Here is a 25,749-nt window from a genome sequence, read left to right as displayed (position 1 = left end):
CTTTGCATATCGCATCTCACATGCGATATGGATTGTGATTATTTTAGAAACTCTAGATGCGTAATCCTCCTCCTTGGATGTAAGCTCCATATCTTATGTATTCTCTTTCACTTCTTATCCTATATAGTTTGATCAGGACTCTCTTAGGATGTAACTACTATTTATTCTCCATTGGAGAAGCAATGTGAATCAAGGAAAAATATTCCACATTTACATAAACATGACTTTTTTGTTTTGGGATGAAGATAAACATGACATGTTACACTAAAGATGTGCATTGCACACACCTTTCACAAAATGTACGGTTACAGAGAGGAACAACTTGCATAAGAGGGGATGATGTGTTGAATCTAAAATGGGTTACTCATAAGTTATTAATGCTGGATTATGCAACAATAAGTACCAATGAGGACCGTGAGGTTTTCATCTTAATTTTTTCAAATGAGTACCATCTTATGATGCTACCAATATTCATGATACTTGGGAGACTACAAAGGGAGTGTAGAATAAAAGAAAAGAAGTGAGCAAAAAGTGTACATCATACATGGGAATACTTCCAATCCTTAATAATCTTTCATCATTTATGTCAAACTCAAAGGAGATCGATCCATTGGAACCACAAAGACCATCTTTTGGGATTGACTAGGAATTTTCTATTAATATCCCATTTATTCCTTGTAAGGCTAGAGTTAAAGCCTTGAAGGAGTTGAGCCATACATATGTTGAAAAGAAAAAACAAAAGGATAAATTACACATCACTCCCTGGTTTTCAATCTAAACTCAGATCACCTCCTGGTTTTTGAAATAACTCAAATCATCTCCTCTATAATAACGGTGTTACTCTACTGTTAGTTATTGGTGTGAAAGGACTATTTTACCCTTGTATTAAAACATTAGAATTAAATTTACAATACTACCCTTCAAAATCTATGTTTGGATGTCAAGGGTAGTTTAGGGATTTAAATTTATTTAATTGGCTGACATCAGCACTTAACAACATAAAACTAACGGTAGAGCCTAATTTGTCATATTAGGGTCTAAATCAGGAGTGATTTGAGTTTTTTCAAAAACCAGAGGATGATGTGTAATTTACCCCAAAAAAATTGGAAATTCAATAAGATCTATGATATGACCACTGATTCAAGTTTGACTAGAATATGTTTTTTTTTTTGGTGGAAAGTTTGACTAGAATATGTTAAGTTCTTTACCAATTAATTCTTTCACATTCCTAGTAAGCAGAATATGTCTATCTAAATATTTATAAAAGCTTCCAATTGGCTTTTTCTTTATCAATATTTGGACTGAGATACCCTTTCTTGTCATTATATTTCTAATGAAAGAATCCATATTTTGGCAATCACATATATTAGAAAAGCAAAAGTACCAAAAAAAAAAAAATACCTTACAATATCATTATGCGTAATTGGGAATTTTTTTTTTCCAGGTGAATAATCAATATATTCAACGAAGCTAAAAAGAATACAGCAGCCCCCTCAAGGAGGGGGAGACAAATGAGAACCAAAAAAAACCTTGCCACTTTCAAACTTTACCAACCCTTAGCAGAACCGGAAAAGGCTGCAATTTCAGTGATGGTTGATCGGGCGGAAGCATCATAGGAAGCAACATTGATGGAAGAAGCATCACCTGTGCAAGGAACTCAGGGAATTGGCGCTTTTCCGGTAGCAGAGTCAAGGGTCAAGCCAGCTTGGGCAAGGGGAAGGCACATCGGAGAGGGTGAAAGGAAAGAGAGGGCAGGGGGAAGGGGGAGGGGAGGGGAGAGGAGAGAGGAGGGGTGAGGCTTGATTAGCTTTTTCTTGGGTTTTGATGGTTTGGTGTTTATTGCTGGATGTCCAGCTTGATCTCCTTGTATTTCCTTTCTTCCCTTTGGGTTTTTATATATAGGTGCACGTTCTTTGTCGGGAGTGCATTGGGCGCAGCCTACACCTAGACACATGGGACAGAGTTTGGGTCTCCCAGGGGTGGGCCGGTCATTTGTCCATCCCCATGTGTCTGGACGCACCTGCGCCCCCATGCAACGAACTTTATCCCTTTATAGATTATTTATTCATAGAAAAAAATATATATTTTCTCTTATTATTAACTATAGTTAGTTTCTGATATTTTATTATCCAACAATACTAAAATATGTTAAGAAAATACCTAAGAATTTGAAAAAACATACTAGATTATTGCACCCTTCTTGTTCTATCTATTAATGCAATTTAAAATAGGACACTGAATTGAGTTCCCATAGTTTTGTTAATATAGTATTAACTATTTTTAAAATTTTGCCTAGCTGTTTTACTCCACTTGTTGGACATTACTTCATGTGATGGCCACATACACTTACATAAAGTATCTGAGAAATCTGTAAAGCAAGTTAAGAATACATTTAGGCAGTGTTTGGTATGTATACTTGGAATGCATTTTAAGTCTATTCTTGGAATGCATTCTAGGTTGATTTCGCATTTTCGGATGATAAAAATAGTTATTTTTATTGTTAAAAAATACGAAATCAACCTAGAATGCATTTGAAGAGTACATACCAAACACAACATTAGATTTCCTATTTTCTGAAAGAGAAATAGGTGCTCAGAATTGATAATATAAACTTTTTTTGGAATCAAAACAAGTTCTGTGAAACAATGGTTTATAAGAAAATAGGGGTATTTAAAGAAAAATAAAAATTATCATTCAGATAATTGTTTGAATGTTGAGGCTCAAGAGGCCTCCCATAATCCGTGAGTTAGCAATTTTATAACATTAAAAGGTTCCATTAATAAAGTATATTAGATACCTTACCAAAAAATTAAATAAATAAAGTATATTAGATATGTGGGAAGAAATTTTTTTTTTTTGGTAGAATATGTGGGAAGAATTAATCCTCTAGAAAAGCAGCTTTAGAATCATCCATGTGGCTGCTTAGGTGCAATGCAAGAACTCCTTGAGTTCCATGACACACACTCGCCATTTGGTAGTTCACAGTCTATTATTATTGGTGAAGCCTGATTTCGGTTCCAAAAGTGGTTCAGAGAATTTTCGGAAGGCTGTTTCGGCCTCGGAAAGAGCTCGAATGGCCTAAAAATGGGATACATCATAGCCAAAGGTAGTGTGTTGTGTTGGGATCATCGAGACTTTCAAATCGATATTTTTTGAGACATATGTTAATTATGTTTTGGTCCGATCCTGTTCGGTTTGGCATTTTTGGGTCTGGGGCATTTTTGTACTTTTTTGGGTTAGGGTTCTTCTATAAAGTGTCCTTATCTCTTTGAGAGGTTAATAAGTGAGATCTGAGGGTTTATAACATTTCCAGAGATAGTGAAATTTGTTCTGTTGCTCGATCGTGGATGTAGCTTCCCATCTTGGAGGTGAACCACGTAAATCCTATGTGCTTGTGTTTTTGTTCTTCTCTGTTTTTCCTATTTCTTCTGTAAATCGCCATTCTGGGCATTGTTTTCTTAACACCTATCAATCTCTATTATATGGTAAAATAAACCTGTAATAAACATATATTTGTTTATTTATAGATTATCGCTTCATTCCGATGGATTATGCATACTTAAGGGAGGGTCTAGCTTGGTAGGAGAAGATGCTTCTAAGGGGAAAGAAAAACGAAACAAATCCAGAAAAGAAAATCTAGAGGAGGGTACGATCAAATCGTAGTTGCCATACAGCTATTATAATATATTTAACAATACCAACATAATTAGAAGACAAGATGCTTGACCGCCTTTTCTTTCACTCAACCTTTGCCTCCAATCTTATTATATATTTGTACTTCGTCTTGTATTTATATTTGATGTGGATAATTATCTCCACCCATTGAATACCTTACATGTGGCATAATAAAGGTATGATTGAATCACACACGTGATTAATAGGTACTCTCCACATAAAGAAGCAAATCAACAAGATTGGCCTCCCCAGTTAACACCTGTCACTTTCTTATTATGTTTACAAATTGCTATGGTTGAGCCAAGAAGGATTGGGTCAAAGTCTACGAGAAATGTCTTGGCCTATAAGGACTTATTCATTGCTAGATCCAAGTGGTTGATAGGCACTAGTAGTGCAAATTTTTGGCTGGACAATTGGTTTGGTGAAGGCCCCCTCATCGATTTGATAGATAACACCTTGCAAGTGGATGCGTCTCTTTGTGTGAAGGATGCGGTGCTTGAGAACGGTGTGTGGGACATGGAAATATTGAACCGAATTGATGACTTGGCGATCAGGGACAGCATTGCTAATTGGAAAATTGTGTTCACTAACGATGCGGACAGGTTGGTTTGGACCCCCTCTTGTGATGGCCGCTTCACATCCAAATTGGCCTGGCATGAAATTAGGCAGCAGTCCCCTCTTGTTCCATATGTGAAATAGATTTGGAACCAGACTCTCCCAACTAAAATTGCCCTTTTTACTTGGCAGATTTTAAACGGTAAAATTTGCACTGATGATGCTTTGATGTCCATTGGCATTCCAATGGCATCCAAATGTGGGTGTTGTGGGAACCCGTGTAGGGAGTCGATTGACCACTGCCTAGTGGACAGTGTTATGGAAGCAAAGGTATGGACTCATTTTTCTATGGTTTTTGATGTTGCAGTTATTCATCCCCAGGATGTGAGGAGTAGGATTTGACTTTGGCAGAGTTTGGCTAGGTCGAGCAGTCTCTATGGTTTTATCACGGGGTTTATTCCTTCTCTAATAGTGTGGGAGCTTTGGTGTGAAAGGAATAATTGCAGACATGGTGAGGGTGCTAGGACTGTAGGAATCATTATATGGAAAATTAAAAGTTGGGTGAATAGCTTTTACTACCCTTTAAAGTCCAAGCACTTGGGGAGCTCTAGAAAGTCTCTAATCCTGGACTGCTTTGGCTTAAAGGATATGTCTCTTGTGACAAGAGTTCCACAGCCTGTATATTAGTGCCCCCCTTTTGTGCAGTTAAGCTTAATGTTGACGGTGCTTGTAAAGGGAACCCTGGGCTTGGTGGTGGGGGCGGGATTCTTAAGAATAAGGAAGGAGTCATGCTGATGGCTTTTTCTAATTTTTATGGGTATTGCACTAGCTCTGTGGTTGAGCTGAGAGCTTTGCGTGATGGGTTGAAGATGTGCTTGGATTTGGGTTTATCAGATTTTGTGGTTAACTCGAATTCTTCCATGATGGTTCAAATGGCTACCCAAAAGAAAATCAATTTGTGGAAGGGGTGGTACTTGTTTCAAGAAATCCTAACTTTTTGTAATCTGTCCAGGGCGGCCATCGTCTTTGCATTTCGAGAAGCAATCAGGCAGTTGATTAGCTGGCCAAGTTGGCTTGTGAGGCGTCAACCAATAGTGTTTTCCACAATGAGTTTGTGCTTCCCAAGGATCTTTGTCAAATTCTTTGGGAGGACATATTGGGTTTCTCAATCCTTAGGAGTTAGTTTATCCTTTTTTTGTGGTTTAAAGTTTTGATGATGTATGGGTGTGAGATTGGAGTGCTTGAGAGTTTTATGTATCCTTGGGTTGGGGTAAGACGGCTATGTCCTCCCCTTGTATGATTCTAATTTTTTTAGTAATTTTTAATAAAGTTTAGGGGCCTCCCCTAGATCCCAGATAATATTCGAGGTAAAAAAAAGAGTAAAATGAATTGAAAAATAAAAAGCCTGGAAAATAATGATGAGGGCTGTATGTGTGAATCATCTAAAGGTATGGGGTCATACTCACTCCTGCCAAGATGTAAAATAAAAGCCAAAAAGGAAAACAGTAAAATTAATGAAAAAAAAAAAAACCAAAAAGGGGAGGGTGTTATATAGTTAGAAGTATTAACACTTGAAGTAGAGTGGAGGCTTCCCTTTTGCGACTCACAGAGTGGAGTGTGGAGACAATCTCGCCGATAGTTCAAGCTTCTTTGCCTCCCTTTTGGGAAACAATTCATCCTCAGACTCAAAAATCACAAGACTTGAGCGAAAATCGAAGCATTGAATCGAGGGTCCAAAATTTGTATTGTGTATCCATTCTCAACGTGAGATGGGGTGTATTTATAGTTGTAGAGGGGTGTGTGCACAGTGCACTCCCAAATTCATGCTAAGTGGTGAGTTTTGATCTGGATCATTGGCAAAGCATTGGAATGGGTATCTTTGCATCGACGGAGGGTGTTTAGTCAAGGTTGTGGCCAATGGGGTGTAGGCAAGTGGTTTATTGCGAAAGGTGGAGTTGCTTGGGGCCTAAGAGAGCCAAAATTTGCATCTAAGTTGCCAAATATAAAGTCGGGCATGAAAGAAAGTGAAATAGGAACTAAACAAGGCATGTTTGGGCTTCTCGGATTTGCACAGGGTCGACAATGAACTGGGGTCAAGTCAACATCAAGGAGGGGGAAGGTCGACATCGAGCTGTTGTTGATGAACAACTGTCGACATCGGTGGAAATGCTTCGGGTGTCAAAATGAAAATTCTAAATGTCGATGGAGGATAGACAATAAAAAGGTTCTGCTTGATAGTTAATAGGGGTGGGTCAATGTCAATGGAAGATATGGTTGATGTCGACTCGGGGTCCCTTAATGTCGACCCTAGTTTGGGTGTCGACAAGAGGGGTTTAGGATATCTAGGCTAGTTTTGTGTTGGGCCAGATTGGTTCCAAAGAAATCTGAGTTAGGATTAGCCTTTCCAAGGGATTTTGGTGTGCTCTAAGGTTCTAGTTTTGGCTCCAATACGGGTTTAAACGATTGTATGGACGGATTCGGACAATGCATACTTACACTATATGTACAGATACATCAACTCTATGCTTTAAAGGAAGTTCATCATCGTCACAGAAAACCTTCGGGAGACAGTACCACAGAATTCATAGAGCCAATTGGCAAAGAGATTATAGATTTTGGACCTGTTACCGTTTCTCATGTCTTCATAGATAGCTTACGTTGTCCAAAGCCGATATCTGTGAATGTTAGATTTTCACCATTCTACCATTCGCCGGTTCACTTTCACCAGTGGTGTGTGAAGGTGGAAGTCCCGTGTCATGTGTATAAAGGTGTCTCCATTTCTGATTATAAGATGCACAACGGGTGTTTGATAAAATAACTGAAGTATTGAACCAATAGTTACGCCAAAGTTTTAACAGGAGCATTCATATTGAATATTTTTATATCATATTTCATCTCTTATTAAACAAACATTCAAATTTTTTTAAGGGAATCAGTTTTCTGTCTAGGAGTGTAGCTTACGCCAACATTCCCATGTGTCTACCTCTCTCCTCCTTAAGACAAGGGGGACAGAGCTGTCTTTTTATATGGGGAGGAGAGAGATAGACTCATGGGAGTGCTGGCGTAGGCCGGACAAAGTTCTTTTTCCCATTTTTTAATATGTAAAATTTTACACCAAAACAATCAAAGGTACAAATACATCAAATTTCTTTATAAGTAGGGATGTAAATGGATAACCGAAAATCCAAATCCGATCCGTATCCATATTCGTTTAGAGATATCCAGAAAAAAATCTGGAATACTCCAATAAAAATTCATCCGAAAAAAAAAATTCTGAATATCTAATAATAAAAAATTAAGTAAATAATGATCTTGAGGGTTTTTGAAGATTCAACAAGTTCTAGAATATGAGGAAAAGATAATCATGATCTTAGAGATATGGATTGGGAGGGAATTGTATCCGCTAGGGAGAGGAAGGTCCGGGTTACACAAGGCAGAGATGTAAACGGATGATCGAAAATTCAAATTCAATCCGCATCCAAAGCCATCCGAATCCGTTTAGAGGTATCTGTATCCGGCCAGGAAATATCAATATCCAATCACATCCCATCCATATCCAAGCCGAATCTGATCTGTTTACATCCCCTATTTGTAAGGTATTGAATATCAAATAACACAGGCCAACAGTCCCATGGTCATATCATTTTATCATTCTTTAAAAACAAAAGGGTCAAATGCTCACCTCCTAACCAACTTTTCTATGAATGTGCGACCCAGTAACACTGCTCATTGATCCCTTGAAGAAGTCCCCTGACTTCCTCAGTTTCACTTATCAAATATGGACTTATACCATCATTATCCATCATAAATATTTTGAGAGAGTGGATTTCATACGACTTCAGAGTGCATGAACCGAGCAATAGGGTGAGGGTGACAGAATTGTCCAATATGATCAAAGCATTGTTTGGAGAGAGAGAATAAAGGGTCCATGAGTGAGATGTTAAAAGACATACGCAAGAATATACATAATAAGATTGTGTTCTTCTTTTTTCTTTATTTTTATATAATAAATTTTTTTTTTATAGAATGTTATTGAAATGATCCCATGATTGGACTCTTAAATTATCATTATACTCTCACCCTTTATTGACTCAAGAAAAATAAAATAAAAAGAGGATATGCCAAGTAAAGGTATATTTAATCCTTCCCAATTTCCCATAATTTTTGGAAAAATTTGCCATGTCAGCATGAAAATTCCAATCATCTGACACGTGTGAACTCCCTATAACCACATCTGGAAAAATCCATAATTCATGGTCATATATATAAAACATACTCAGAAGAATCTTATGCTTCTTTCGTCCTTTCTTTTAATCTTTAAAGAGGACCAAATGGGCCCCAGTGTAGAAATTTTTTTATAATTCCAAGATCTTCTTTATTAGAAGAATATTGCAAGAAGCATTGTCCACCGTCTGAATGGAATCATGCGTTATGTCCATCAACACCGGACCCACTTTAGAAGTTCCCAAATTATTTTCATGCTTTCCAATGTTTCCACATCACCATGGGATAGACATGGATTAATAAGAACCCAATAATTGTAGACCACTCGCCAGGTGGGCAGTGTTCTATAAATAATAACGAGAAGGATAAAGAGAATTAATCAAAGAGTAGTAGTGAGTTGTAGAGAGAGTGAGATCGAGTTGAAAGAGTTAATCTCTGAGTATGAGGAAAGAAGATGTATCGGTAAGAGTCAGAGAATATGATAAGGAGAAGGATAGAGAAGAAGTTGAAGAGATGGAGAGGCAGTGCGAGCTTGGGCTTCAAGGTAAGCCCTCGCTCGATACTGACCTCATGGGTGATCCCATTTGCCGAATCCGCCATTCTCCCTCCTATGTTATGCTGGTATGATAAGTAGAGAGATCAATAATTAATCCTCTCCTATTATATATTATTTACTACTTAATTCACCACTTTGATTTGCTTTTATAATTCTTCTTCTCTAATCTAATTAATGATTAATTCTATTTTTCTTGAAAATAGGTTGCAGAATATGGAGAAGACAAAGGAATTGTTGGGGTTATAAGGGGATGTATAAAGACAGTTACGAGAGGGAAGGAACCTATAGGCAGCTTCCCTATCTATGCAAAAGTTGCTTACATTCTTGGACTTCGTGTGTTGCCCACACACAGGTGACCTTATCTCTATATTTTGCATTAATGGTTGTTTTTTACTTTAAGCACCCTGAAACCATTCATTAGATTTAATTTCATATTGGATTTTCATCGTCTCAAGTATGACGCATTGTCCAGTATATTTTTAAAGTGCATCCCATGGTGGCACTGCATTTAAGAGGATAAAAATCTAAGAACATGTTTTTGACCATCGACGGACTTTAAAGATGCACTGGACAGTGAACCGCACTTGAGAAGATAAAAATTCGGAGGGTGCTGAGTCATTTTTTCTTTCTAATGGCTCTCTCCCTCGAGAAGATTATCTTCTTCATTTCATTATCATAAAATAACCATCAAAAGGACGATTAGATTCCCTAATGACTAAAGAGAATACACTAATAAATGCAAAAGGGCAGGTGGAGAAAAGATAAAAAAAAAGGATTAATTAAGTGCGCACGTTAACAAAAATAGTTTCTATTTGCTAAAATGGGCTGAATCTCACACACTTTTTTTTTGTTGGAAAATAACTGAATCCTCACACTCTGAAAGATCTCTCATAGGCGAAAAGGCATTGCCACAAAACTGGTGGAGAAGCTGGAGGAGTGGTGCAAGGAGGAAGGTGCGGAATACGCATACATGGCGACAGACTGCACCAACGAGGCTTCCATCAACCTCTTCACGCTAAAATGCGCCTATGTCAAGTTCCGTACCCCCACAATCCTGGTTCAACCGGTGCATGCACATTACAAGCCCATAGGTCCGGGGATTACAATCATCCGACTCGCTCCACATCTCGCCGAGTCAATCTACCGACGAGTCTTCACCAACTCGGAGTTCTTCCCCAAGGACATAGACGTAATTATCTCCAACAAACTCAACTTGGGAACGTTCATGGCTTTACCCAAGAGAGTTCTCCATAAGTGGGACCCAAAATCCGGCCACCTTCCACCGTGTTTTGCTATCTTGAGCGTGTGGAACAGCAAGGAAGTGTTCAAGTTGCAAGTGAAGGGAGTATCGGTGCTAAACTACGCCTTGTGCGTTGGGAGTCGAATGCTAGACGCTTGGATGCCGTGGCTGAGGATACCATCAATACCAGACGTGTTTCGACCATTTGGGGTTTATTCTTTGTATGGGCTGCACATGGAGGGAGGAAAAGGTGCTTCGCGGCTTATGAAGAGTCTATGTGCATTTGCTCATAATATGGCAAGTGATGATCTTGGGTGTGGGGCCTTGGTGGCAGAGGTAGGAAGGATGGACCCAGTGAGAGAAGCGGTCCCACATTGGAGAAGGTTTTCCTGGGCTGAGGACTTGTGGTGTATGAAGAAGTTATCGACGACAGATTATGAAGATGAGAAGTCTGGGGTCCCTGATTGGATTACATCTCGTCCATCCTCGCCAGTGATTTTCTTTGACCCTCGAGATTTTTGACTTTTCAATAAAATCTCCACGTTCGAGCGCGAAGGCTCTACGTAAAAAAAAAAAAAAAAAAAAAAAACACAAAAATATCATTGTCCATAATGGACCTAACAATGTATGAAGTAAAAAGAAAAAAGTTATGTAACTACTAATGAGTCAAAAACTAACGGACCAATTAAAGAATGCCACATGGCCACCCAAAGACAGGACAAATATAACTGGTCGGACCAAGCCGTGACTTGGTCGGCGCTTGGCACACCCAACCAGCAATACACGCCAGGGGAACAAGAGAAGAGCCGAGTACTCACACTCCGCTAAGGATTGAGAAGAGCCGAGCGCTCACACTCGGCTCATATCGTAGAGGAATCGAGTGGTTAGAGCTGAGTGCTCCCACTCGGATCAAGATTAAGCGAGAACGAGTACCCTCACTCAGACACATGTTCAAGATCAAAGGACAAGGAAGACCCGAGTGGTCTGCACTCAGGCAACAAGGAAATTACCAATGGAAGAACCGAGTGCTTACACTCGGATCGAGGCTTCCCACTTGGCACTCGCACAAAGTCGGCTTCAAATCACGGGTCGGCCTGACGTAAGGTCAGCCTAGAACAAACCGGATCTACTTATAAAATCCTAAGTCGAAACAACAACCGTGGCTCGAGCAAGTCAAGGGGCCACGTAAGCCCATCCCAAAGATCACGGGATATGCTGAGTCACCAGGAATCAGCCGCATCAAATGATAGAATCGTATCCTACTCAACTAAAGACTCTTACCATGTGAGGAGTCCACTTCCTAATACAACTCCGGTGCGAGGTCTCCTACGTAAGTTGGACTCTTTCCTTACAAGGACTCTTCCCATAACCACCCAAAACCACACTATAAATACCCAAATATGAGGCTCAAATGCCATCTAACTTTTCAAGAAGGGGAACCGCTGGTGCGTTGGAGACCTGACTTAGGCATCGAAGAGTCCTTGACTGGAGCTATACCGACTCTCCTTTGCTCACTCGATTTTTTGCAGGTTCATCCTAGGTAGACCAAACCAAAGGTTTCCTGACGCAACAACTACTTTTCCCAATACATAGATGCCTTACATTGTTTATTACCACTTTCTTTTGTGGGGTCAAATAAAGCCCTTTCGGTCAAAATGTATTATCTAAAGAAAGAGGAGAAGTTCCTCCTTGAGGGAATAGCAGGGTTTACAACAAAGGAGGTTTGGATGCATCCACCAGACAGTAGATCTTAAGAAGGGAAGCCGCAAGGATGTGGGCATACCTATTCATTGACGAAGGAATATATAAAAAACTGACAATAGAAAAAGAACACCAGAGCTAAACTCTCCTTAACAATGGAATTTATAGCCCAATTAATAGAAGTAATAGAAGAATTCAACAGAGCTACAAGGGACTTGCAATCAGAAAAAACGGTCACATGCTTTATCTGAATGCCCCAAGCTAGCAACAAGCCATCCCTTACATATTCTGCCTCTATCATAGATGCAGAGTGTTATACCATAGAGTAGCCACCCAAATTCTCTCAAGTTTGAGAGAAGTAGATGTAAGTTGGGTTAGCCGAACCACTATAAATCTTGTGTGTTCTTCTTTTTGAGTATTTATTTTTATCTATCTTGTCTTAATCAACGAAAATTTAAAAAGACTAATATTTCACTAGTGATAACCTATTCACCCCCCTCCTCTAGGTTATATCTCACATGTCACTATATTTAAACACTTCCATACCTTCTTTGGCTGTAAAGGTAGTGGTTCTCTGGCACTCATACATAGTATGTGGCTTATTATCCGAAACAAGCAACCAAATTTCTTCTTTTATGTCAATCACCATCAAAATCAAATGGGAAGTTAAAAATAACTACATACTCAAGTTCCACATGTTTCCTATCAAGTCAGTAATTCCCTCATAATTCTAATATCTTGATACCAATTTCAAGTTTGCTTCAGCATATGAGATTCAAACATAAAAGCACAAGTACCTCTGACCGTGTCAACCAGTGAACATCGACTTCGCCTGAATACAAAATTTTGCAAACACAAATCTCCATCACAAAATCAATTTGGGTTTATATAGATGGTTATTAAGTTGGCTGCAGTACCTTATTAACAGAAAATGCAATCGGATATCGGCCTCTAATTTGGTTTCCAACAAGAATTTCCCCTGTTGATGCATGCTAACACAAAATCTATCATTCCACTAGTATTGAATTACCTAAATAACCACCTCCGGCTCCACGCAGTCAAATAACTGTACAAGTATCACATGAAACATCATATGATACATCAGTTGGAATTCAAAGGATGAAACTAAGGGTAGGCTCAAACCAGAACTAAAGTTGAGAGCAGCACAATAATTCCTACCTTACGACTTCTTGAGAGAGCGCTTGGTCAGTTTCATATCGATACCACCCATAAAAATAAATGTTGGCCCACCAAATCTCAACTAATAACCGTTTAAGACAGGGAAATGAAAAAAAAAATTCCTATTAAACCAATGCACTATGGGAAACAGTGGAAGGCTACACAAACAGGGAGACGTATAAGAAAGACAGCATGAACTAATTACATCTTTTTGCAGCAAAAACTTCTTCGGATTACTATAGCAGGAAGAGATGACATAAATCAGCCTCAGCAGAAAACCACCACTTTTTACACTTTGATTTGATAGTATAATCTTCTGAACTGCATCAGGACATGTACAGCTCAAAATACTTTAAGATATGGAATACCTTGTGTGTCTGGGGGAACCAGATGATCTGGTCTCCTCAGGATTCAGTGAAGTTGGGCTCTGAGAACTCCCTGATGTCTCTGAGCTCCTGTTTCCACCATGCCCCTTACCCCCAACCCACAACTTGTCAAAGATTCTCCTTGACCGTGATGGAAGCAACACACCACCACCTTTGTTTTTGCTGCCCTTCTTTGTTTTCTTCTCCCGAATCTTCTGATGCTCATCATCACGAATCTTCATTTGGCTCATTTGTTTCTTGAGTGATTTGCAGTTCTCTGGCACTGTACTCTCCCATTCTTCTGTGTTTGCAGTAGAACGCGAACTCTCAAGAGAAACATTTTGTGGGGCATTTAAGCCCCCAGCAGCAGCCCTGACCTGCTCAAAGAAGAGGACCTGGACCACTACACGAAGTGGGAGACATTCATTTTGTGCTGCGTGCATACATGCATCCATTGACAATTTCTTGACATCCATTAGGCCACAAATCTTTTTCTTGTCGATTTTCGTCAAATTAGGGTGCTCCTGAACACACACACACACAAAAAAAAGAGTTCAGATCTTCCATATATCATCAGTTCCTCAGTTTTTAGAAACTGATATGGATACTATTCATCAAATATATTGTAGAAAATTTTAAAGGAAGAATACAGACCATATGCTAGGGAGAAAGTCCAATTAAAATAATTAAAAAGAAAGAAACAAGGAGCAGGATCTGGAAGAACAAAGTTCTGCACTCGATATTCATGCCTCCATGAAATCAGACAAATTTTATTTGGTTAGGAATTCATGTCTGAATTGACTCCTAAACCTACCACCGATGGTTCCATTACAATATGCCTAATGATCAAAATTTACTATTGTTGGTGTCCATGGCCAAACTAACTGATCCTGTTGAAGTTCGACTGCATGTTTGAAGGAGGAAACCACAAAACACTTGGTTTTTTGAAAGTTGTAGATACCCAGCAACCCACACTGTGCCATGTCACAGATGGATGTTTTGGAATAGAAATGCCAAAACATGCCTTACAAGGTTAAAGTAAGTGAAAATTAATATGATAAAAAGGGCCATTCCACACTGCTGATCCTGCCTATAAGGGGTCCTAGAAGGAGTGTGTTTGGAGACAGTTCTAATCTTCGGCTTTTTTTGCGCAAAGTGGCTGCTCTCAAGACTCAAACCCGGGCATTTGCCCCTGGCAGCCCAAACCTTTTAACATTGCTCAAGTAATGGCCCCTAAAATTATTATGATGCACCACGCAAAATGCTTACCTTCAGGTAGATGTCTATAGCCTTGTATAATCCATCATGAATTGGTCTAGCTGATTCAGGAATCAATTGCGAGAGGTCAATGAAACTGGAGACAGGTAGATTTGGGTCACAGGCAATTTTTGTCAGATATCCATCAACAAGTTTGCCAACATTCAGCCATGACCCTTTCCCCAAAACGAAAACATCTGAAACCTTCTCCTTTCTCTCAACAAAATCCAAATCTTGAGTATGCCGGGCTTGCATTACAAATCGATTCACAATATTCTGCACCAGCTTCACATCATAAATGGTGGTATCTGGTGCTTGTGCCGGAATCAGTAGATCAGAGACAGTAGCTTCATCCAACTGCCAACAGATCCTCTTCAAAAGTTCTTCCTTTGGTGCATCACCAGCTCCAACCAGGATGGCAACTTTCAACAACTTCAGCAAGAAACTACACATACATTCAGAACCCTTGTCAGAAGGCAATAAGCAGATGATGGTTTCAACTAAAGACCTGTTCCTCTGGGTATAGTCATGAAAAACCAGAGCATCAAGAGAATCTGGTAGCCATCTGATAGCATATGCCCTGAGCGCCTCACTAATCACATCAGCGGACATTCTCCCCTTTGACCTCACAGTAAACATTACTCGCTTGTAGAGGTCAATATCCAACTCGCATATATCTTCAACCCACCAATCTTTGGGGACAAACTTCTGCTGTAATCTTGCCCCACTCTCACTAATCTGATCTGTCACTGCTGACTTGCGGTTATAGGTGTATGACCAAGTGACGTTTGATGGGTCCACTGAGGTTTTAGAAGCAATAGAGTCTATACATCTCCCAACCACCTTCAGATCCTCAGACCATGGTAGAAGAGACTTGGTAGTCTGAAGGACAATAATAGAATCTTTCCAACTGCGGAAGATACTTGAATTTAGGAAAACCTCAATTTTGAAAACTAGGTTTCCACGATCAACATCCTCTGTCATCTCCAGGTACTCGGCTGCGCATCGAGCAGTGGCAACATTGTAAGCACTGAGGGTGACAGTCATACCATAACAGAATTTGGCACATATCTCGAAGGCTTTTGGTCCACCTGGAAAATCAACCATGCGGACTTCATCAGTGTTATCCTCACTGGCTCTCGGTATGAGCTTTTGCAAACGATTGCTCTTGGATAATAGAGGAAACTGCACACACAGGTCAATAATTGAGAGTTGGTTCTGGCAATCTATTTAAGAGTGATAAAATGATGGAATACAGCATTACTTCCAAAACTAAACCAATCAACAAGCTCAATAAGAAGTAAATGTAGTTGTTACAGTTGGTCAGAAGTTAATTTTTCTCTTTATGGGATCACAATAGTTTGTAACTTTTGTCTTCTGTCATGATAGGGAATGAAAAAGTTCACCGAGATACACAAACAATGACTTTGCATACAAACCGGCATTAATGTTTATCTAGAAGTTATTTTGTATCAAACATTCCTTTAACAATTTGTGCATGATACTTTTCTAGTTGTTCTGAATTCCTATCAATTGAGGTCCACAAGAGAACAAAATGTGACGAAGACTTGGTTATCAAGTTCTAGCTGCCCATAAAAAAGTTGAGAAAATATTTCATCCTTCATGAGTACTAAAAAATTGTACATATTTTGGTAGTTCATCTTGTAAGGAACAAATTTCAGATCATACAATACAGTTCATGATCCAATATAGAACAGAAAGCAGGAAACTTACCTTGTGCAGATAAAATTTCACTTCCCCAACAATTATGACAACATCAGTAGCAAGCTCAGATGCTACATACCTGCATCAGTGGATGAATTATGATAAAGCCAATAAGGAAGAACCCCAACAACTGAATGAATAGAAGAAAAAATATCTGAGATGGATCAATAGCGCATGTAGAAAGAAAGACACAATGGAGGAATACAATATTTGGACTGTTGATAACAAATCAATCCCCAATTTTGGAGCACATGATTCAGACTTTTCCATTTATAAATGAAATTAGCCAATTAATCTAGTAGATTACGGAAACAGTGTAACAGCCATGGATAAAATGAATATAAATACTAAGAAAAATGCCCAAACTGCTAAAAAGAGCATAAAGAAATTTTCAATATTACCTAAATAAATTATCCGTACCCAGAGCAAGAATTTATTTTTTCTAAATATTAAAATAAGACTTTCAATGCAGTCAACAAGAAATTCAGCATCACTGCACACCAAACAAAATGATTTAATAAACCCAAATCAGAGAAACAAATACCTTCTCTAGAAAATCCTTGCGCAGAGAAGAAGCCTAATGAAATAAAACAAGTGTCGTTTTCCTTTCTTTTTTTTTTTTTTTTTTTGGAGGGGGGGGGGGGTGTGGAGCACTGCTGTAGCAAGAACTCAAAGAAGGAACCCGCAAACACACAAAGGCCAATTCTCCTCTTAACCTTGACTCTTGGGTTCTTATTGGTGGGGGGGGGGGGGAGGTTGATTCTTGATCATTGCACCAACAAGAAGGCCAAACAAATTCACCTAAAGATTATTCCTTTGCTTTCACGGACTCCAAAACCACATAGGAAGTATCCTTCGAAGAATTATTAAATCATGAGTGTTCATGGCACCAAATTGTATCCTTCTCTCAGTGGTTGCTGTGTCAGCTTTATTCCAAAGTATGTGTGGGATCAAGTTCTGCTATTATCAGAACCACTTGAAAAGAAGAAAAAAAAAAGGTATTCCTACTAGTAACTTGTTATTAATGTCCTTACTAGACCTCAACCATGATGTTGTTGGTCTGGTGGATATTTCAGAAAAACAAATAAAGCTTAAGTTAGTGCCTTCTTGTCCAATAACCCTCAAAAGGCATTTATCACCACTGTATGGCATGGGACTAATGGGAGACAGGATTCACCATGCAATAATTACAAAAGATGAAATTATAAATTAGTAGGACGAGAAATTTAAGGATGTTTAATTCATATTTAAGATAACCAAGGTGATAGGTTATAGTAGATTGAGGATAGACTAATCATCAATTACAGGACATGCTACTAGGATCAACTGCAAACCTTCTTGAACATTTTAACATACTTGTCACATTCTCAGCATGCCAATGCCAAGTTGCCAACCACATGAATCCTTGATTTAGGAGCCTGCAACAAATTGTAAGACTAGCAATTGTAGATCCTCTGTCACACTAGGCTTTTCTACAACCTCATCCCAAACCAACAACAAGAGTTGTGCTTCAATAAGACAAAGAACAGCCAACAGAATCATCATCCTATTTGTAATTGAACAACATTGCGTCAAGGCAGCAGCGTATGACTCTTGCTCTAGCTACTATGTAACATCAAACATCTTCATTGACAATGATATTGTTGCTTAAGGTTCTCTTTAGATGAGTTGTCACATAGTTCAATGCTGTAGAATTAAAATATGCACTTATAGTACAGTCACCAGTGGATAATTAGAGTAATTGGAATTGATCATTACATCTTAAAATCCATTCCATGTCACACACCATTTGATAGATTCCACGCTTGGGATTCAATGCTGCAAATCAACTCTCAACATAACATAGGAAGGACATTGCAAGTCATACTGTGGAAAGTTTCAACAGCCCAGCAGCATGTTTGGTTAATTACCAAAATACCATTGGATTTACAATCAAAGGACCAAATACCGACCAAGGATAGGCACATGCCTGCTCTAGCTAATGTGGATTAAGGATCTTTACCCATAAGCATCACAATTGAGTGACAATAATCTATTCAAGCTCTCTACTTTCTCTGGAAGTATGACTGAGTTCGATGGACAATCCTAAACAATTTGATAAAGCAGAACTCAAGTTATAGATTTAGATATTCCAATTGGGTTAAGTTCTAACAGAAAACATCTGATAGGTGCGTGGACCAATTGAAAGCCGGCCCCTCCCTTTCCCTCTAGAGAGTTTGCTTCACGTGTGCATGTTCTTAATAATCTAATGTCACAGCATACAGAAAGTGCATGGCATTTTTAACTGTAACAAGCATTTCCCTCCCAAGTCATAATATCTAGGCCCAGCATTTCACTAATCAGCAGTTCAGGACAGGTCAGTTCATGGACCACCTCTTGACTGGATCAAAGTCTCAGATCTGGACCTCACAGTTACTAAAATGCTTTCTAGTATCAAACAGTTATTCACCCAGTACTTCTCTTCTGCTTCGAAGAGCTTCAGGCAACCCATTTGTGAGAATATAGAGATAAAACCCAGCCCCTAATTCCCACCCACCCACCCCCCCTAGGAAGATTTGGAAATACAGTAACCCAGTGCTTAAGAGCTAATAAAAAAAAAACTAGAAGAATCAAAAACAACAATATCATATTTGATGAAACTCACCACCCACTAAAAGATAATTTCTCCAATGCAGTACATGATCAGAATATATAACTAATAATTACCGGCATTTCAGGCAATTTGAGAAGTGATTGGGAACATACTAGAAACTAAACAAATAGCCTGACAATCCCGTACACAAAGAAGAGGCAACGAATGACACCAATAAATGGGGAGAAATAAAAATAATCTCATGAGCATAAACTATACAAAGTGGAAGAACACAAAACCAGGAAATTTGGGGGGTGACAAAGAGAAGAAATGAACAAGCTTTGAACCATAGAGAGATGAAACAGAGTTCAAAAGGGAGAGGTAAGAAATTTAAATGGAAGTTTCACCTGATACAGTTGCCATCAGCTTGAAACGCATCCGGCTTTGATCCCAGCTTCATAAACTTCATCTCTCAATACCCAGAAATTAAAACTTCAAAATATAGAATAAAACCCACTTTAAACCGCCCGAAAAACCTCTCTGGACCACTGAAAAAACAATTTTTATCACCCGGCAGCACAGTGTCAGACTCAGAGCTTCCGTGAATCACCACTAGCCCCCTCCTCGGAACCGAATAACACAACTGTTACGTCTCTCCTCGCCCTTTTTCTGCCTCCCCTTTAAATTTGCAGAGAAGCCTTACCAATTTCCACATGAAACCCATTCAGGACCAAAGCAGTTTTTTTGTGGAAACCACTGTTCCCACTATTTGACTATTGCAAGCGAGAGAGAGAAACTTAGGCCAGAGGTTATCCTGGTGTTGAACACCAACCATGGATAATCTCTCTTCGTCTACTTTGGTTTCGAAATCATTTTCTTACTTTTTCGAATTCTTTACGGACAAGGTTGATGACGACCATTGCATATCCAAAATATTAAAAAGAAAAAATATCATGCGCCCACAAGAAATTTCCGCCTTCGTTCTCTTTTCAATTCTTTTCGCTGCCTTTGCTTTAAATCACTCTGATCTCATGGAGTAAAATCTCGATATCTCCTCTTTCCTTTTTCCCTGTAAGCTCTCTCTCTCTCACTCACTCAGATAATGCAAACTTGCAAAGGGAGAGAGGGAGAGGTGTTGAGAGTGATTACAGTGTGAGCTTGTAGGGGACTATTGCAGAGCCAGAGAGTCAGAGACTTTAAAGGAGCTTTATGCCGTTACTGCACGCCATCCTTTTAATGACCAAAATGCCCTTCTTTGTTTCCCTTTCGGCGTTTTCTCATTGTGAATTGTCCAATCCACCCCTCTTCACTTCCGGCTGGTGTTCAATTCTTTGTAACTTTTTTGGTGTGTCCACTCCATGCATTTACTACCGTCCCAGGGATGCGTGTGTCCTTATCATTCGTTGTTTGCCGTAAACGTGGACCAATAAATTTTAGTTGGATCCGGGTCATGATTCTTAATCTCGGATCGGATCCGTCAAATGGCCTAGACCAATCCTGAATAATAAACCAATCGTGCCCGGTATTTGTGGATCGGTCAACTCGATCGGATCAATAGGTATCGGGCATTATCGTAATCTCAATCTCAAGATCGGATCGGCCGTGATTTTTTTATTTACTTTTAATTATTTTTGAATTTTTAAATATTAGTTGGATAATATCATTCGATCCGAGCCAATATTAGAATATCAACTGATCCTGACCGATACGGGAACCAATCCATCGAAATCAGATTTATGGATATTTTTTTACTGATGCTAACCAATTTTTACCTATACAAATCGATATCAGCCCCGAGATCGATCCCAAAATTAGAAACAATGATCTGAGTTTTATGTTGTTCACTTCATGCGACCCGCTGATCCAGCCAAGCCCAACATTGATTGTCACAATGCAATACCCTGATTAGTGGCTGGCAAGGTCAGTGCTTGTAGGGATTTAAATCCTCTCCAATTCCTCAATGGTGTAGTTCAAGGTGGAGAGGTCAACACCTGGCAGGTGCGACATCCAACGGTCGACCTCCACCCCAAACTGAACCGCACTGCACTTTTAGGGAGTTGGGTAAGAGTTTTTTTCCAAGCTTGTAGAATTTGAGGTAACAAGTAAGAACCAATGTTCTAAAACTCGGGTTTCGACTAGGTTTCGACCAGCCAGAAACCAAGTTTATCTCAGTTTCGGCCATATCTCGATCGACACTTGGGACTTTCTCCAGGCTAACTCAAACCTTGGTTTCGAGGCCCAGAAGTTGTTTTTTTGCCTTAATTCTTGTTGTGTTGCCCATTTTTTACATTTAAACTCAATCCATGCATTAGTTTTACATAGAGAACACTAATAATATTACTTGTGGTTTTGATCCAAGTTTGATACTGTATATTGTTCTTTGATATTTTTTTTTTTTGGATAGGTAATGCACGCATGTGATTGTAAAAGCACCACGGACCAACCCAACACATGGGTGAAGAGAGTCTCTCCTCTAGATCCCTATTATTGTTCTTTGACATGGTATCGAATAAGGTTTGCCCGAAACATAACTCCTTCAATATAACTTAGATTTAAGCAATCTTGGATTTGTTAGAAAGTTTTGTTTTGATAGCTTTCTAACAAGTCCAAGATTGTTTAAATCTGATTTATCTTGAAGGAGTTATGTACCATTCAAAGTTAATTTGGTGTGTGCGAATACTGTCAAAATATTATTTTAGACATCAAAACAAATAAATATTTTACCGCACTTTTAGTTTTTAGCAATGTTTTACCATATTAAGATTTATGGAATTTTTAGATTTGAGAAAAACCCTAGCATTAGAAAGTTGAAAATTGCATCTGCAGGCGAAAATCCAGTTTTTGTTATTGAACTAGGGGGTTGATTTTTTTTCATTTTGGAATTTAATTTTTTAACTATTTTTATTGGATTCAAATAGGGGGTATTTATTTCTGTATGAATAATATCTTAAGTAAATGAAATTCAAAAGCATTTACTTAAATAATATTAGACATAACTAAGTGTCTGTCCTGGTTTCTAGCATAAATACCGATCTGTCTTGGTTTCGAGCCAAATTTTCCCAAGATTCGATGGGCATAAGTGTCAAAACTATCAAAATATGATCAAAACCAATCGAAACCATCGAAACTCGGTCGAATCCAAGGATTTTATAAAGTCCCCCTTCAACTCATCTCGAAAACCTATGAAATCAAGTTAACTCGGTGGTTTCGACAGGCTTCTGTTGAGTTTTTCTTCCATGGTAAGAACTCAAAAGGACTAAGTGTGTATACCTAACAACAACATATATTATGTTGGGCTCCCTCACTTTATATAGTTTAAGGTGTCAAATTAAGGATTCTACCAAAAATAAATAAATAAATAATGGATCAAAGCCGAGAACTATTTCAGAGTCGGCCCTCTAAAACCTAAACTGTACAGTCCCATTAATGAATAAATTTATTCTGAGATCTGATTTTGGAATGATTCACCAGCCCCTCCTTAAAATTGTCAGTTTTTCAATATTTAATATCTGTAAAATCAATAACCCATGAGTCCAGGATAAGGGACAAGGCTGATTTTTAAATAAAAAAAATGTCCATATTTAAAATGGATTGATTGTGAAGGTCGACCGATAGGATATGGTTGGTGGGCTAGATAGCTACAATGATGAAGCAAGGTTCAAGAAATCTGACTTTTTGTAGTGTAATTTATCAGACCTAGTGTAGGTTCAAGTCCTGAAAACACCTGCAACGATGTGCCCTACTGTGTCTAATACGCTCACTAAACTCATTCATGTTTTATCGATATTTCGAATCTTGTGGGGGATTGTTGGAATTTTAATTTGTCTTTATAATTAAATATTCAAAATATTTAGAGGATTATGCCGGTTTCCTAATAGGCACCAATATGCACCTAAATGACCAATAGGTGTGACTATTGGACTACTTGATTGCATGGGCAACAAACAAGTATTTTGGAAAAAGACATGATGTTAGGGTATATCTCTTGGAGATATCCCGTAATGGTGTCTCTTCCTCTCTTATATATATAGAGGGGGTGTTGCCTATTTCTCTATGGTTTTTTGAGTGGAAACAATCTCACTCCTTCTGATTTTCTGAAAACATTAAAATCATTTTTCTAAACCTTCTAGTGAGCCTAGCCATGCTTTCCCTTATAACCGAAGTCTTTGTGCATAAGACCAAGGTTTGGTGGTTGTTTTATCTTGGAGGTAAAATGCAAGGAACCCCGGTTGCACTAATATAGGGGGCGTTTCAGACCTTAAGAAGTATCTTCATTTATGCGACTCAACCACAAATACTAATTCGTGATCGATTCGTGGCCACCAACAATTTCATTGCAGTCTTATTTTCTCAAACCGGGTACATGTTTGTAACAGAGGTATAGGGTATCTTTATCATATAAGAGGGGCAAATGTTATTTTAAAATGGAGAGGGGAAGAGAGAGATAGACACAATGGACGTTAGCCTATGGTATATCGGTGGTGTGCCGAGCTTTTTCCCTTTAATAAAATAATCAATTTCGACCTCTCTTTTTCTTCGTCATGATAGTGATGGAAAGGGTAAGTGAAAAACTCAGCCTAGTGATTGTAATCACCTTTGTAGTTACCGTTCTCTTGTAGTGAAAAGGATAAGTGAAATCATCGTAGTTGAAGAGGTTGCAGAAGTCAATGTCATCGATCATAGAAACCAAAATTGTAATTAGAATCGAAATCGTAATAACAACCATAACCACAATCGAAAAAGGGTTAGAAGATGACAAAGAATTGTAATCTAAAACTACCACTCCATGCCGCAATACCTTAATGTCTCTTCTTCCAGACTTTAAATTATCTTTTCATCCTCTGACATAGAGAACAAAATAGGTAGTCTAACTCTCTTCATTACCAACAACCTACTTCGAAGAGTCGATACCAGTCTTCTTTGGCAACAAGAGATGAACATTGGGTATCACACCACCATTAGCTATTGTAACAGCACCAAACAACTTGCTCAACTCTTCATCGTTTCTCACCGCCAAGTGAATATGGCTCGGAACAATTGGCATCTTCTTGTTATCTCTAGCTATGTTCCTCTGTTGCAAGGTTTTCAAGAATAGCTACAAGATACAAAGGAGTACCAGTATCTACTTGCTCCATGTACTTAGGAATGGATATTTGAGTGTTTTTATAACTAGGAATAAATATTTGATTATTTATATGATTATAAATATATATTTAATTATTTGTATGCTTAAAAAGGTATTTTAGAAGTTTGGACACTATAGTTGTCCCAAAACTATTAGGAATTGGAACCGATCGTCCCATTATTAATCAATTCAATTCGTAATTCACTGATATTTATTTCGAGTAACCTCAATTCTTTGTTCATGGTGTCAACCAAGTTTAGCCAATTTTTGTTGAGTCCCAATAATTCTCGACTGATATCAGGATAATTCAAATTGCAATCGATGGAGAAAAATCTTGTACCTGATTCTAAGTTTTAAACCTTGAGTTGAACTTCTTGGGCAGGCTTAATCTGAGTTAGCTAAACTTTTAAGGAGTAGTTTCACAAGATGGCTGAGGTTTAAGGTTCTTGATTGGGAAATGTTTGTAGGGTTGATACTTATTTTCTCTTCTTGACTTAAGGGTGGGGAATCACAGTAGTAGTTGTTATTGACTTATCAGATAGTCACTTGTGGTTTTTGAACTTTTCATGTTGAATGTTTTTTATTTTTTTATTCACTTAAAAAAAATATAATTTGCAAGAAAAAATCAAATTAGATTCATGTAGAATATCCAAATGTGGGATTTTCATCCCTATACAAATATAAATAATAGGATCTTGCCTATTGCATTTTCGAATCACAAATCATAAAGTAGAATAGGAAAATGCATATCGTTCACCATTGTAAGATCTCTGTGAGCCATGAGCAACAATCTCATCTAGTGCAGAAGGTGGAAACTCAATATTTCTGATGCAGACCCAGATGTAAACTATGAAACCAGCCCGATCAAACAGCCCAATGAGCAACTCGGTTGAGGTTTTTTACTTGAAAGAGAGCAAATACAAGGCATAACCAATTTCTACAATGATCTTCCCATCCCTACATTTTAGGAATTGAAAATTCTATCTAAAAGATATGGAATATATGGACCTACACATAAAGTGAGATGGAGGCTTATTCTATTATTTCTTATATTTTAGGAAGTTGTGGGATTTAGAGAGAGAGAGAGAGAGAAACGTTTTTGATGAGAGGGCCCTCCCCTTGGACGGACTCATGAAGGAGCATGCTTTATCTGATTTCTTCAGTAATCCTCCTTTCTTAGTTTGAGTTTTATTAATTTTCGTATTTCTTAATTTTCAAGAGCCTAAATTAGATTAGGATTTACTTACATATATATATTTTCCTTTTATTTTATGCTATAATTTTTTATTTAATCGCAGTTGTAGGATAGATTGCAATTAGGGCTTGAAATTTAGAGTTCATTTTTTCTCTTTAAATATGTAAGAGCTATGCTAGCTCATTCAATAGTGAATTGTGGATTAATGAATTATTGCTTAGTTGAGTAGTTTGAACCTTGAAGTGTTCTATTCCGTAACCCCTGGAAAGTTACATTGCATCCTTGAAGAGTTGCAATTTTTCCATGTCCTTGAAAAGTCACGTTAAACCCATGGTGATGTCTTTCTTCTTGTGTTCGTGTGTTTGACTCTCCCGATCCGT

The 25,749-nt window shown here is 38.4% G+C and overlaps 2 protein-coding genes across 2 annotated transcripts; one reads left to right on the top strand and one right to left on the bottom strand.

The window, feature by feature from the left end:
• The first annotated feature begins 8,895 nt into the window (after positions 1–8,895).
• LOC122646574 (probable N-acetyltransferase HLS1-like) lies at positions 8,896–10,772 on the top strand. Its single transcript, XM_043840150.1, has 3 exons — positions 8,896–9,075; positions 9,214–9,362; positions 9,905–10,772. Exons 1-3 carry the CDS (start codon positions 8,896–8,898, stop codon positions 10,770–10,772), a joined length of 1,197 nt encoding a protein of 398 aa, XP_043696085.1.
• Positions 10,773–13,342: 2,570 nt separating this feature from the next.
• On the bottom strand, positions 13,343–19,667 carry LOC122646573 (BTB/POZ domain-containing protein NPY1-like). Its single transcript, XM_043840149.1, has 4 exons — positions 19,457–19,667; positions 16,487–16,556; positions 14,765–15,937; positions 13,343–14,019 (listed from the first exon to the last, which is right to left on the bottom strand). Exons 1-4 carry the CDS (start codon positions 19,516–19,518, stop codon positions 13,483–13,485), a joined length of 1,842 nt encoding a protein of 613 aa, XP_043696084.1. The 5' UTR covers positions 19,519–19,667; the 3' UTR covers positions 13,343–13,482.
• Positions 19,668–25,749: the final 6,082 nt, after the last annotated feature.

This window comes from Telopea speciosissima, chromosome 11 (assembly GCF_018873765.1).
Source record: "Telopea speciosissima isolate NSW1024214 ecotype Mountain lineage chromosome 11, Tspe_v1, whole genome shotgun sequence".
NCBI lineage: Eukaryota > Viridiplantae > Streptophyta > Magnoliopsida > Proteales > Proteaceae > Telopea > Telopea speciosissima.
Note: the sequence above shows the minus strand (reverse complement) of the source record. Positions and strands in the feature narration are given on the sequence as shown.

What these genes read in the sequence shown, in the direction of transcription:
- LOC122646574 (XM_043840150.1), top strand. Translation starts at nt 8,896, where the DNA reads ATGAGGAAAGAAGATGTATCGGTAAGAGTCAGAGAATATGATAAGGAG. An exon ending in CTCCCTCCTATGTTATGCTG is followed by an intron (nt 9,076 to 9,213) that starts GTATGATAAGTA and finishes TCTTGAAAATAG; the next exon opens with GTTGCAGAATATGGAGAAGA. An exon ending in CGTGTGTTGCCCACACACAG is followed by an intron (nt 9,363 to 9,904) that starts GTGACCTTATCT and finishes GATCTCTCATAG; the next exon opens with GCGAAAAGGCATTGCCACAA.
- LOC122646573 (XM_043840149.1), bottom strand. Translation starts at nt 19,518, where the DNA reads ATGAAGTTTATGAAGCTGGGATCAAAGCCGGATGCGTTTCAAGCTGAT. An exon ending in TGAAATTTTATCTGCACAAG is followed by an intron (nt 15,938 to 16,486) that starts GTAAGTTTCCTG and finishes CTGTGTGTGCAG; the next exon opens with TTTCCTCTATTATCCAAGAG. An exon ending in CTATAGACATCTACCTGAAG is followed by an intron (nt 14,020 to 14,764) that starts GTAAGCATTTTG and finishes GTGTGTGTTCAG; the next exon opens with GAGCACCCTAATTTGACGAA.